Raw genomic sequence first — 15,944 nt, forward strand, 5'->3', positions numbered from 1 at the left:
ACTATGAACAACTCTAAATTATATAGAAAGTTGTTTAATTATGTATTAACTAATTAATTAGTACAATTATTTTGGATTTATAGTTGATTTGGGAAAAGAGTAAATTATTACATATTTATTATTTAAATGCATGTACATACTTTTAAAATTTTGTATTATTTATAACCCATACATAATAATAATAATATTACTATTTTAAATATTTATTTTGCAAAAATAGTTTTTTGATTTGTGTAGATTGTATGTAAAAAAAATAATGTGCTAAATGACCAACGGTACATTTTAGTACCAAGATCATAACTCAATTTTAAGTTTAAAAAAGTGTACTTTTATACAAAAAAAAAAAAAAAAATGGAAAAATAATTTTAATTCTAAGTTTGGTCAACAAAGGGTATCATGGCTAACCTATGAATTTAATTGAGAATGGAAATAGTTACTTTTCTCTTTTAATGGTGTACTAAAAATACTAAATGCTTAAAACTCATACATTTCGAAAATAGCGTTAATATCGCCAGCCCTTTTTCATATGTATATACACAACGTTCTACGTTACCGTATGCACTAAATACGTTATACTGCTACTATTGTTTTGCCAGCGCAGATATTGTTTAGTATAAATATATTTTAGGTAATATAATATTATACCAACGTCATGAGGTACGTGAATTATCGCTTTTGACGACAAACTCATAATGCTAATACATCGGAACAACTGTAGGTAAGTAATCCATCCTGTATATTATTATAATGTAGCATTCTAACTAGATACGAAGTGCATAATTGATGAATTTATTAATCTCTAAGTATAATGAAATTAAATCAATACTCCAATAAATCATCTAGTGAAATTTTAAATAATCGCTAATATATCATAACTTAACGTAGTCGTTAAGTATCTGCTTATTCAGAAATTTTTATTGAACCATTTCTAAATATGTTAAGTATGCTACGTCTTACCTTTATAACATTACGATCAAAGTCGGAAATCTTATTTTTTTAAAGGCGTATCGAATAGGCAATTTTCCTAACACGTGAACATAATGTATTATCCTTTATTAGCATGTGAATAGTAATTTACTAAAGGTTACCGATAACAAATGTCATCTCTTCTAATGTAAAACGAGCAATGTTGTTGATCTTCACAATATTTGAAAAAGAAAGTCTTTTTTACGTATTTATTACGCAATTAAAACTCCTATATGCTCTTTTTTCAATTTTTATAATAAATTATTGTTTTATTCCGGTTATAATATTTCGAATATTATTCATTCGGTAAGTTAAGTTCATGATTTTTTTTTTTAAATAAATGGTAAAAGTTTACCTGATTTAAATGCTTCTTATGATAATATATATTTCCTGATAAGAAAGCAAAAGCCTAATCACAAAAAGTAAGAAATCACAAATTTAATATTGTATTTCTTAAGAATTCAATTAGAAACATTCATATTTCAAAATAAGTTTGTGAATTAAATTAAATAGAGTTTAATTAGTTTCTTAAATGTAGTTTGTATTAATCAGAAATGTTTATTTGTAAATCTTCATGAAATTAATTTACCGAAGTAGATACTAATCTATTCAGAATACATTTTATACATGAAAAAAAATACTTGCACTTCATTATTTTAAAATTAAAAAAAACCTGTTATATAAATCGACATCGTTCTCACATATACTTATATATATTTAACTGGCCCGAAAAAAATGTTAGTATCTGTAACAAAATCTACCACACACCATGCAATAAATATTAGGATTCCTTAGGTCAATAAGAAAAATATTTCAATTTTCATATTTATAAATATATTTAAAATGAAAAAAAAATACTTTTAAAAGTTCGAAATATAATTTTTCTCTCAACATAAATACCAGATTCATGAAGTCATTAAAAACTGATTAATATCTCGAAGCTGGGAATATAATAGTTCTATAAAAATTAATTTGTTGCCAGTGTTCAACTGGGGAGGAGTATAGTACCTATTATTTTTGTTTAAATAATTTATCATCTCATATAATTTTTCCGAGTAAGACGCCAAGAACAGTACGGTTAGGAATTAAGGAAAGCTTTATTTTTATTATATATTAGCATTATTTTTTTCCAAGTACTGGATATTACGTCTAACATCTAACTGAAAATAAATCTTGGTGCCCGCAGGCACTGTCAATTTCCAAAAAAATAAAAAAAAAATATTACAAATTGTATTTTATTTTGTATCTCAAAAAGCTTGAATAAAATAAATGAAACTGTATGTAATTACAGTTCGAAAATGTTATTATTATAATATAAAAATGCATAATAATATTTTTATATAATTGTCACATGTAACGGGTAAAAGTATGAAATGTGTAATTTAATGCAACTATACATGTATTACCATATACTTGTATAAAAAATAGTTAAATAAATATGATTTCGATAAATTAAAAATTTAACTCATAATTATTAATACTAAATTTTGGTAATATTGTGGTTATAGTCTATAACCTATTATAATTATAAAATAAATATTTTAACTATAATCTAAAAATTATAAATGTTATAAATGTAAAATACACTTCGAACATATATTCCATATAATGAAGAATAAAATAAGTAAGTTTAGAACGTGCTTTTAGATGAAGATATAATTTTATAACTTTAAGTGTTGAAAAGGTAATATTCCTGTTATATTCGTCTTTTCTTTTGTTGAATAGGACTTATTGTATGATAGATATCCTTTCCACTTTCCAAAAATATAAAGCAATATCATAGTAGTTCTGAAGTATTCTGAAATAGTTAATTTCATTACTTTTATATTAATAATTAAATAAAAACTACAATATTTGTATTATATTAAATGTAATTTTATTTTTATTTTACTCTTATCATCAGATATATGTTTTGATTTTAAAATGAAATAAATTTGAACAATATCATTTGATCAAAAGATTTTTTTATAGTTGTGTTTACTTTATTAATAAAGTGTAATACCAACAGCATGAACATGTTATAAAACGTATAAACAATGAATGTAACATGTACACAATTCAATCGTCATTCATATTCGTTCGATTATGCTTCTAAAAAAGGCTATTTTTCTCATTTTACATTCGTTGTAGAAAATAGAGATTGCAAACGAATCCTAAGAAAATGCCAAGAAATGCCGCATTAGCTTGAGTTTGGCCATTTCTTGATAAAACGAGCTCCATTCTAAATCGTTCTTCGAATACGGTAATATCGCGTTCGCGTTTAAAGTAATAACTAATAACTCACAGGTGCACGAAGCGAAACGATTACCAAACCTATAGGAATATTTTTTTACGTGCACGTTATAGTACAATATGGTACTATATACATAATACATATGTACTGTATAATATTATATTGCAACGTGTTACGCTATATTGGCATCTGGAATATTTACTGAACATACAACATGTATATCATATTCCAAATAAATTATATGTATCTATCTAAGTATGGATTTAAAATAGGGAACATTTCGAATGAATACCAGTAAACCGACGAAATAAGTATTATCCTGCACTGAGTGATACATATCTGACTAAAATATACGTAATCTTTATCAGTTATTACATATTGAGTTGGTACTGAGCTATAATTATTATTTTTATTTTATTCTATTTAAAAATTTACCGGCTTCAGCAACAAATTGTTAAACTGTAAACCAACTTTAATCTAACCCTTAACTAATAGCCAAAGTTATTGCAGATATTATACATACATGTTTTATATTTTTATTTATTTTTTTTTATATCAATAAATATTTTGTCTGTGTTTACAATGTAAACATGATGGTGGTTAATCTAGATTTTATTAATTAAATTACATTTTGAAATGCACTTGATGATTATTAAAATTTTATAACTATTTTATTTTTCATTTTAATTGTGACTTTCGACTAATTTTTATGGTTGCAGTGCGTATGAAAATAATGTAATAATAAAGCTATACCGTTCAAGCAATAATGCTATACTCAGTACACCTTATGGAGTGTTAAAATTTTAAATTAATTAATTAATTAACTATACATATATTAATTAAATGGGATTAATCCATTATTAGCCGTTCCTCAAAACCTCAACGTTCTAAAACGTGTTTTTCTTTAAAAAAAAATCACTTTATTCATATGGTTTTTTTACCACATATTTCGTTACAATCACCTCGTATAAAAAATATCAATTATTAAAACTATTGATTTTATAATAGAAAATTCTGAAATCAACTGTATAGCCCGTAGAAGATTTAACTTTTAAAATTGTTATTTAATTTTTCACGTCGTAAGAAGCTAATGTCATGTTTGTGATAAATAAGTGTTGCAAAAATGGTTTCAATTATTAAACAATAATTTGTAGGTACTATACGACCCAGAAAAAAAATCGGTAATTTCTAAAAAATGTTTGTATGCAAATTTTAATAAATATTTAGTATTTACAATATTTATTTATACTTCTGTACCTTTCATAGGCAATATAAGCAACCTTTTAATTAAATTTGTTGAACTTGTTAATTAAATTTAATTGCATAATCAATTAAAATTATTATTAGCCAACACTTATCACAGGTACCAAATATCAATTGTAAATTTAGCAACGGAAAATAATTCATTTACGCACATTAGTCACGTATGTTTGCTGACAGTCATTTCAGTATCGTAACTTTTACTCAGTATGCTAAATATTGTGTAACTCTGAAGCTTTCGAAAAGATATTAAATGGTTTGTATGATAATTTAAAAATATATGGGATATGTTGCTGGTTTGTGCGAAATTGAAAATCCAACAAATCGAAGACTGCGCTGATAACGAGTGACCAGTGGTGAAACCATGATTTTGAAATGGGAGGGGCTAAACATAACTGCATCACAATAACCACCAAAAATGTAGTAGTAATCACGGTAGAAGTAATTTTAGTAATATTAATATACTACTATTTGTTTATGTGTATATACTATACTAGTGAATAGTACATACACATAAATACGACCCATAAGGGGGACTATAGCTCCCTTAGCCCAACCCCCCCCCTTTGGCTATGCCACTACGAGTGACCATGCTTAAGTGTCCGTAAATTGAATTTCCTCCAAACGTACTATTGCCATTATACGTTCTGTTTAAGAATCGCGGCTAGAAGAACAGGAAAGAATAGTAGGTTCTAAATATTAGATATACTTTGGAAAGAAAAAAAAGGATGCAACCCGTTGACGAAGACTAAATTATAATTGAAAATCGTACTACCTACATGTTTAATAATGATATGCGTATTGATGAATGCGTATTTATTACATATATTTACACACTAATATACATATTTCACGTCGTGCTGCGCTCTCGTCTTACTCGACCAAACGAATAACCTTCGTAAATGATTACACACATCGCGTATTTGAATTTCACATAATACAAATATACACGGGATCGTACCTGCAGTGTACAACTACCTCCAGTATAATAGTCATCGTGGTGCACGTTATTCAAAACCTTTATTGCATTCATCGTCGTCGAAGTCGGCAGTGTGTGTGTGTGTGTGTGTGTGTGTGTGTGTGTGTGTGTGCTCGCATTTAAACGGATTATGTAGCAATACGTCGTATCAATATAACACAACATCGTGTATACATGTTTAATAACGTCCGTAAAATGTGTACTGCCGCGACCGGCCACTCGAAACGCACGGATTACCATATTATAATATATGTACCTACCCAATAGATGAGGCGCTGACTACACGCTCACACGCACTTGACGACTTTTCTATGCATTACATAACACATACATATAATATACTATGACAAACGACTGTATGTACCGTCCAGCGGTGTTGATGTCATTACGTATGTACCTGCGCGCCGCGGATTCTCATTATCCCAGAAATCAAGGAGAAAGATCAAGATCGATCGGGGCAGTGCGCACTCTTATAAGAGTGTTCATAATGTTGGGGTACGCAGAAGAAATCGTGTCCACCACAGGTATAAACATAAACGTAATGGTAAGGTGTTCGTATGCGTATATTTCTATGTATAAAATAAATGTGTTCTCTGTATGCACGCATATATTATGTACGTATATAGTATGTACATGAATGTACTTGAACGTTATATTTAAGTATTATGTGTGGCGCTCACGCGATTTTGCGTTTTTGTCTCTCCGCAGGAGTCGTCGCGTCGACCTGTATCGTTGTTCGCCTATGCAATACGCGAATATATCCGTAATAATATATCTACACAACATATACTCACTGCAAAATAAATGCGCGTACACCAGTAACAGTCATCACAATATTGCTGTAAAATAGTGTTAATTTTAATTTCAAGAGACTGATGTTTTGGAACTATTTGACATGAATTTCATACAACTACAATTGGTTTCAAATATTACTGTTTTACCCAGGACTTGAAACCGGTAACCGTTTTTTCCCAGTAAACGGTTACGATGATTACTTTTTGGACTGGTATCCGCTTCTCGGTTCTCGTGTTTCGATGTAGAGAAGTTCATGGGCGCAACCAGAGCTCAAATATTGGGGGTGCTGAAATTACTGAAAATTAAATTAAATGATATTTAACTGTAATTACTATAGATTATAAAGATCTAAAAAATAACAGGAGTGAATTATACATTTGAACTTAGGGGTGCTAAAAACCCTATTGCACCTCGGTAAAGGTGGAAAACTATAACGGTAATAGTTTATTTTTAGAACCGGTTAATTAATCAATACTGTAAATCTCAAAACCAATTAAGATTAAGAAAATTTTTTTTAATTATATTCTAAATATTCGAAAATAATTCTAAAATAATTTATTCAATTATTTTAGAATCACAAAGTAAATATAAAAATGTAAAAACACCAAAGCAAAAATAATAATCCCATGTGTTACAGTTATTTTGGTAACCGGGAATCGATTATCGCTATTTCTAAAAAACCACAAAGACCGGCAACTGGTTCCAAAAAAATTTCCTGGTTCTCTAGACCCGGTAACCCATTTTTCTGGGAGCGGTTTCAAGCCCTGCTTTTACCTAATAATAATGCAACAATTTACTGCAAATTACGACAAATGTACTACTTCAACTTAAATGTATCTCATAAATACTATTTATGCATAAAACAATATGTATAAAATACATAACACATATTACGCACTCACCGGACACACATTTCATTACATTCATTTAGGTATTGTTATAGCATAATGTAGAAACAATTAGTTACAACATGGTAAAATCAAATGATATATTTTCATATTAAATATCCAACTATGCAACATGAATATAGTAAATATTATATTTATACAGAGTACCTATAATGCTTTAGTAAATTTATACGCAAGTGATGCCGCAGTATATATTAATTTACAAACACAATAACGATAATAATTACGACACACGCATAATAATAAGATGTTATGTAATATGTTTTTCATGGTTGGGATACATAGTAAATAAGTGTATAATATCCATTCTTACACACAGTAATATACAGGTTCTTGTTATTCTCCGAAGTAATAGTTCGATTTACTGACCAAAATTGTCAATACAGCCATATAGGTACGCAGATATAAGCACGCAGTGTTAGTAATCGTGAGTATTCATGATGATTTTTGAAAAAATGCTCGTCACATTTTTAACCTTTAACTATTTATGCTTATACACAATATTTTCTTTGTCATTGCTCGTTAAACGTTTTAGCAGCAATACAATTACACTTCTTAATGATTTTATTGATTTTTTTATTTTGTTTTATTAAAATTGTATAAGTTTACAACGGTAAAAGTAAAATTTATAAGATAAAGAAAAATTACGTATTGACTTCAAACATAAAAAAAATATTCATATATTTATATATTATGACTGATGCGTGATGAACATGCTTTAAAAATCATACATAGTAGTATATGAGAACACAGTGATCAAAATGGAAGAGGGTATGAAGTCTGGGAGGACTATCAGATTACAAAATTTACCGGTGCAAATTATCAATATTCCATCAAGAACAACGAATTTAATTAGATGATTTACTACATTTTGTTTAAATCTTAGCTTCATATCATATCTCCGATAAGTATGTATCATCAGTGGCGTGACGAGATGGGTAATCGAGAGGCGGCCGTCCCACAGTTGGGGGGTGGGTGGGCAAGGCCGTATCTAAAAATTTTTTCCGGGAGGGGTCCAAAACATGTATATTGTAATTTTATTGAATTAAGATTTTAACTCTTGATATTTGGTTAAAAATAAGATAGAAAAAGATTTAATCTTCTTTTATTAAAATTAATATCATATTTTCATATATGATATGATATAAAACTAAAAGTAGTCAATGATTAATTGGAGCTTAAGTCATTTTTGACTGAAAATATTTAAGTTGGTATTGAAATAAATAAGTATTTTAAACATTCGTAAAATATTGAAGAAATTTCGGGGGGGGGGGGGGGGTCCAGCCAACATGGACCCCCCTAAATATGGTCATGCGAGTGGGTTTTGACAAAACGTACTTGCCTCTGAAAATTTTTAAGTTCGCCACACCACTGCATGTCATCACTAATGTTCCTGCACCCGATAAAAAAATATATGAATCCACTAATACTAATAACATATATAACCGGGTCGACAACGTGTTAAACCCAGCATGAAAAAACTCCGATAGGTCACCTGAATAAATAAGTCCAGCTCTGGGAAGGTTTAGGGTAGATCGCCTTCTGTGGCCTATTATTATACCCGGACGACGCATAATAACAGGTATCATTCGTCCTTGGGAAATGGTATTTTTAAAACGAACAAATACTAAAGTTTCGGTAACCGTATTCATCGATAACTCGCTGGCAGTATTATATTGTCTTTCGAGGAGAACGCGACCAGTTATGAAACTAATTAAATTATTTAAATAACGAATCGAACGCATTTTTCATCTCGTTTTACTACATGTAATACGAACCGGAGTGTTTGACGGGCGCGAAAACGTTCCCGTGAAATTTTTTAATCAGCGTGCTGGTGGTTGTACGCGCGCGTTTGCATACATTCGATGTGCATCGTTTGCGGTCCCGTAACGATTTGTAGTAGAAATAACTGCGTGAGAGAAGGAGAGAGGTTATTTCGAAAAATGTTTAGATGTATCGTTTGTTTTTTTCCTACTGATTATTGTCGTAAATTATTCATACAACCGCCACCGTCGTAGTGGAAACGAAAAGACGGAACAATAAAAATCGACCAAAACCAGTTTCACGTGGACCGGGCGACGGGGAGGGGAGGGGCGACCCGGGAGCCATCGTACCTGTTTGTCCGTCGCGGTGTTTTCGTTGGCCGTGCTTTTCACGGTCGCCACCGTCGTGCGCGCGCGCTGCTTCCCGAACGTCCAACGGACGACCAACGTGTCGTCGTTATCAGCTATTATTGTGCGCAACAACCACGGGGTACCCGACGTAGATAACGACACATGTACGCGCATAGAAGGCGATCAGTGCCCCGTGGTGGGTGTCCTTGTCGTGTGTCTCGGATTTCCGCTTTCGCCGTCGACGTCTCTTTTCTCCTTTTTCTTTTTTCTGCCTACGCTATACCGGAACACGATCAGTAGCTGCGGACAATTTGCGGTTTTGTTCTTCCGCTTCGCCGTCATTGCTCGACTGACGGCTGTCGCGCCGCGTTCAACGGACCTCACCACCACCCGAAGAAGGAGCGCAATGCGCGTCCGCGCTATGGCGGTGCGCCACGTCTAGAAGAACTGCCTCTGTGGTGGCTTTGCAGTGGTGGTCATCCGTCCGTGCACCTCAAGACATCGCCGCGTGATGGTCGTGAAAAAAGAATACAACATCGATTGGGTGCTGCCCAAACTCAGGAACCGGCAGGTCTTGTGGAACGTCGCGTCCTGTATCACCCTGGCCGCAGTCGGCATATTCAGCAAGATATTCATCAGTGAGTGTCCCTCGCCTCCACTAACAGCTGCGCTGTTCATCATTTAACCATTGTTTTTCCCATGTTTTTCACTCGCATTGTATGTCTACCGTGTTCATTAATTTTATTTTTACTCCTACTTGCTGCTTTAGAATGGTTCAACAAAGCAAAAGTGTACAACCTCGTCTCCTTCGATAAAGCCATCAACCGACCTGAACACGTACCACTAATTACGGTTTCCAATCATGACTCGTGTTTCGACGACCCTGGAATATGGGGTGAGTGTTACATGCCGTGTTGATCTTGTCACACCACCGTTAAATTGGTCTATCCGATTGATAAAAATATTTATCCGATCATTTTGTATTATTAGGTGCGCTGAGTTGGAAAAATTTGTTCATGTCCAATAAAATGCGTTGGGCATTAGCTGCAAATGACATTTGCTTTACAAATTCATTTTGTGCTCATTTCTTTATGCTTGGTCGATGTGTGCCAACTATTCGAGGTGCCGGAGTATATCAGGTAGATAAGAAATGTTTTTAACCAAAACAAATTAATTTTTACATACCATACTAATTTACAAGAGTAATATTATTACTTATCAATAATTTTGATTAATTATTATCTAGTAATCTCTAGATTACTTAATTTAAATATATACATAAAATTATTTAAATAATTAAAATAAAATATATATATATATATATATATCATATATTGATTTCGAATTTTAGATAAATGTATGTTCATTTAAATATATTTTTGTTTTTTAAATATTTAAGTGCTTGATTTTACATACATATATTATGATTTTAAAACCATACATTTTTGATTAACTGTTTTATTATTCTGATGTCTGTTTGTATCGTGGTTAGAAAATATAAAACTTAAAAGTATGTTATCGATTTTTTAAGTATGTCATTAGAGGTCATATTGATTAACTCCTAATACTATTTCTTTTTTTAGTGTGTTACTATATAAAATGTATATGATTTAATCAACATTTCTTTACTATTTATTAAGATTCAAGTAAATATAATATTTACTTTTTTTATATCTAATTTAAGTAACTTATTCACATACAATATATAGTATATATAGTTATTTTTTAACCAGTTTCTTAATTTATTTTGGTAAAGCATACATTCTAATATGATTTTTAATAACTGATCTGTTTACTTTTTAAAATAAAGTTAATAAATATATGTAGGTCACACAATTAATATATATATATATTTATAGTTTATGCATAATCAAAATTTTAAAATTTGAAGCAAACTACGTCTTATTTTTTCCTATTTCAGCTTTTATTTATATACATATATTAAGTATTATATTTAAAGATATTGAATAACATAATAAAAACTGTTGCTTAAAGTTCAACTAAAAAAATAAAAATATTCATAATATTTTGTTTCGAATACTGAATATTTTTTATATAAATATTTGATTATAACTTTTTTGAAAAAATAATAGTTATAGCATCTTCATTTTATTTTGAATCTAAAAAAATTCCTTTAATTTTATTAAATATTACTTATCATTAGAATTGAAGTTAAACTAACTTTTTAGTTTTGATAACTAAGTAATTTTAATTTGACTATTATAATTATATATGCTTGTATTAAAATTACTAGAATATCATTAAAATAAAAATAATTATTTCAATGTTTTATTTATCTAAAAATATTTTAAAAAATATTAGAAAATTAAATATAAAAAAATTATCAATTGTATATAATCACATGCTTTAATAACTAAATGAAATTGGTCCAGTAATATTGTTTATGAAACAAAAAATAATTATTTTGCTACGAATATTATGAATATAAACTTAATTGCCCAGTTTTTTTTCAATTTTTCTATTGGTAACCAATTTTGTATCTAAAAACATTAATACTTTCAATGTAGGGTTGAAAATTGATTGAAAAATTAAAATACATATATTAACCAATTTTTAAACCAGTGTTTTGCTCAGAATCAAAAAAGAAACAGATTAATTAATAAAAGTGAAATGAATCAAGCGTAAAAAATGGATTTTTATTTTTACAGGAAGCCGTTAAGTTTGGTATAGAGCTATTGTCTAAAGGTAAATGGCTGCATGTGTTTCCTGAAGGTCGAGTCAACATGAGCAAGGACTACATACGTCTAAAATGGGGAGTTGGACAAATGATATATAAATCTTCTATTTTGCCTATTGTTGTACCCATTTGTCATGAAGGTATGGAAACTATACTTCCTAATGAACCACCATATTATTTACGAACTGGTCGAAAAGTAACATTTAATTTTGGTGAGCCTATCGAGTTAAAAGAATTAGTCACCAAGCTAAGAGAAACAAATGCAACTGAAGAAGAAGCACGAAAAGCAATTACAGATAAAATTGAAGAAGAATTACTTAAATTGAAAAGAGATACTATTTTGTTACACAATAAATTAAGCTCTTGACGAATTGATTCTCAATTGTTTAAACATAAATATTTTATGGTGATTGGAACTTTCCTTAACTAAATTATATCTGTTTTGATAATTGATATTAATATACATAGTTGATAAAGCATTATGTTTTAATATTGTTTTAAATATTACTAATATTTACTCAACGTCACATTTTTATATAAAAACTTAAATTGTTTGCTTCAAAATATTGAATGATATTCAAAAAGTATCTAGAATACAAATTATTTTTATTCTCAATATTGAAAATATACTCTATTTTTTAAAACTTTAAAACCTCAACTTTTTTTAAATTATTTTCTATGAGCTTCTTGATTAAATCACTTCATGAAATAATCACTTTAAAATCAACATTCTCTTAAATCTTCCTAAGACAAATCAGCTATATAAAATTTTTATTAAGCAAATGGTTAAATTTAATTTACAGTTGTATGTATTACGGGGAAAAATATTTAATCACATAAATCAAATTCTTTACGAGTTCTATGTAGTCCAGTTATGTCTTAGGGTAAAAGAATATTTCTATTTAGTATTTTTCTTAAATTTGGTTAAATTTTTTGTTTTAAACTACTATACAAAATATGACATTACTTGTTACTATTTCTAATAGTACATAGTATTCAATAATTGATCCATTAAAGTCACAAAAATGCTTTGAAAATTTTAATAAAATATAAATCATTTCTTTTTATCATAAATGAAATTTTTTTATAAATAATTAGACACTGAATAATTATAAAATGAAAACATTTGAAATTATATAAAAATAAAAAAAAATAATGTCAATGCTCAGATGTCTATACTCAATATTAAATTGTAAAAACATGAATTTATTATAAATGCTTTTTGACTTAATCTTTTATATGTTACATATATATTTTTTGACCTTTATATTTTTCAAGAAAAATTTTAAAATATATAACTTTTCTATGTTAAAATTACACTCAAATAAATTGACTTGTCAATAAAATGAAATAATTTCCGTCCTATCAAATATTTGTTGATATTTATTTAAAATGGCTTTTATTTACTGAAAAAATTGTCATTAAAATATACATAGCTCATGAATTATTAATAATTTAAAATATTTATTACCAACTTAATTTTAGTTTTTCATATATAACTATAAAATTATTTTTTACAATTTTAAAAATTTCAAATATTTAGTTTATTGTTTATTTTATTTGTAACCAGGATATCTAGTCAATTTCTTTACACAACTTAATTTTTAAAGAATATTTTATATTTAATTTTTCATTAACAGCAGTAAGAGACTTGATGTCAGGTTTAATTAGTTTTATTTTTCTGGTGTAACGTATACTTAGGGTTAATCTTGCCAATATATTTGATTTGATAATAACAGTTTATTTGTATGATTGAATAATCAAATTTTATTATTGTATTATTATATTAATATGTATTTGTTTTTATTATTAATTTTTTTTACTATAGTTAGTTAAGGTGTAACAATTATTGTATTTTTGTATTTTATATTGTGTACAATAATTGTTATTGTTCTAGTATACAAACATCAACAAAATGCAAGTATGATTAATACACATTTAAACATTGTCATGTAAACATTTTTTCATTGTCAACAATATATTTAACTTTATGTAAAATAGTAAATTTATATGGTATTATAATTTAAACAAAATCAGTGGTCATTGGTTACTAAATTTGGGCACATTGTAATTTGAAACATTAATTAATTATACCTACTATAAATTCAATTAGGTTGGTGTATTTACTTTAAGCAATATTGTAATTGTTAATATGTATTTGTTGTTACTGTATTTAATTAAGAAATTACATATCTTATGTTATAAAAATTAACAGTAATAATGGCGTGCCAGTGTGATAATGAATAATATATAAATATAAAATGCATTATTTGACGTTTTTACATTAGGATTACATTTATTGTAACAGAATTGATCTGAAAAATAATAATTTGATTCATTTGTCTGTTAAATTCAGATAAAATCAATTGAGTCTTGTTGCCATTAACAATACTATGCCAAAAATTAAATAATCCAATGGTTGATTAACCATCCAAAGCATAATTCTTGGTCAGATATAAAGCCAGCATATGGAAACATAAGTACAAGACTGATAAACAATTCCATCTTCTGCTGAAGTTGTTACTTAACTAACATCAACAACCATACCACTTGACACCCAACCAATTTAAATAATCACTGTGACTGCAAGATTTTCTGTATCCATTGACCAAGCATAGTGTCTCACTAATGATTGACAGTTAAACTTATAAGTTATGATTAAAACAAATGTCTATCGATCCATAATTTCAAAATTCCTTCACTCTGCAGTGATATACAATCTTGACATATGGGCTATACTTCATAATGGATGAATTTGTGTTATTAAAAAAGTAAATACTATTATGTAATTAGAAATATGCATTAAATTGTTATGAATTGAACGATGATAAATTGACAAAAGGTGATACATGCGTAAATCCTCAGATGTGCAAAATAGTCAGTTATAACTAGTGTTTCAATTTAATTTTGAAAATTTTGCTGGCCATTAATAAAATATAAAATTTTTTTTTTTGAAAGTTACAATTTGAAGCAAAGTATGAAAATTGATTATTATAACTATTAATTTCTTAATTAATGTTTGCATTTTTTTTATTATGAGCCAACAATATTTAGATCTACTTTGGCCTTCAGAGTCTTAAGGATCCAACACAAACCGATATAAAAACCATTTAAATGTAATAATATTTGTATGACTTCACCATTCTTTTTCATTCTATGTACAGTGCTTGCAGGTGATATGTTGCATCTAAATTCAAATGATTGAAAACCATAATTTTCTGTCTGTCTATCACACGCGCAATACAGTTAGATGTTTTTTATTTCCAACATACTGATCGATCAATTTATGTGATCAGAATTTGGAATTATTATTTGAATTCTTCTAAAAGTTTACTTTAAATTTCTTTTAAATGTTGTGCTTAACATACCAAAAACTTAACGTCTGTTAATTTTTATGTTTTCAATTTATTTCTATTTTGTGAAATTTTGGTAGCCAAAATCAAAAAATTTGAAAATTGATCTGAAGTAAACTAATTGAAAAATTCGTTTTAAAAGTCCTTATCGCGTCAATTGTTCGATTAATACGCTGGACAATAAAAAACGTTTTAATGTATTTGTTACGCACAGGGGCATATTTAGATTTTTTAGGAGAGTAGCTGAGGGATTTCCTTTTTACAAAATTTCACAATTAAAAACAAAAATTAGAATTTTAGTAAACAATTTAAATTTTAAATTTTTATTGTTTAATCATAATTTATTGTAAAAACTAATGAAATAAAATACCTGCATAATAATAATGAAAGAATTTTTATTAAATTTAAATTTAATTTTTATGACCAAAATTGTCGGATATACGAGTATAAATATACACTAAATAACATGAACAATTTGATAATTTCATATAACAATGATAATATGAGCTAGGTACTATATATATTTTATAGGATAAAATTAGAATTGACATTTTTTTTGAAATTTCGGGGGGCTACGGCCTCCTTAGTCCGTCGTAAATAAGCCCCAGGTTGCGCATGTGATAGATAAGACAGAAAAT

General features: G+C 28.3%; 1 protein-coding gene across 1 annotated transcript; it reads left to right on the plus strand.

Annotated features, from left to right (window-relative positions):
* The first annotated feature begins 8,418 nt into the window (after nucleotides 1-8,418).
* On the plus strand, nucleotides 8,419-12,432 carry LOC112689117 (tafazzin homolog). Its single transcript, XM_025562640.1, has 4 exons — nucleotides 8,419-9,893; nucleotides 10,025-10,150; nucleotides 10,246-10,394; nucleotides 11,925-12,432. Exons 1-4 carry the CDS (start codon nucleotides 9,767-9,769, stop codon nucleotides 12,318-12,320), a joined length of 798 nt encoding a protein of 265 aa, XP_025418425.1. The 5' UTR covers nucleotides 8,419-9,766; the 3' UTR covers nucleotides 12,321-12,432.
* The last annotated feature ends 3,512 nt before the right edge of the window (nucleotides 12,433-15,944 follow it).

This window comes from Sipha flava, unplaced genomic scaffold (assembly GCF_003268045.1).
Source record: "Sipha flava isolate LNK unplaced genomic scaffold, YSA_version1 42_pilon_pilon, whole genome shotgun sequence".
In the NCBI taxonomy this organism is placed as follows: Eukaryota; Metazoa; Arthropoda; class Insecta; order Hemiptera; family Aphididae; genus Sipha; species Sipha flava.

What these genes read in the sequence shown, in the direction of transcription:
- LOC112689117 (XM_025562640.1), top strand. Translation starts at nt 9,767, where the DNA reads ATGGTCGTGAAAAAAGAATACAACATCGATTGGGTGCTGCCCAAACTC. An exon ending in ATTCAGCAAGATATTCATCA is followed by an intron (nt 9,894 to 10,024) that starts GTGAGTGTCCCT and finishes TTGCTGCTTTAG; the next exon opens with AATGGTTCAACAAAGCAAAA. An exon ending in CGACGACCCTGGAATATGGG is followed by an intron (nt 10,151 to 10,245) that starts GTGAGTGTTACA and finishes TTGTATTATTAG; the next exon opens with GTGCGCTGAGTTGGAAAAAT.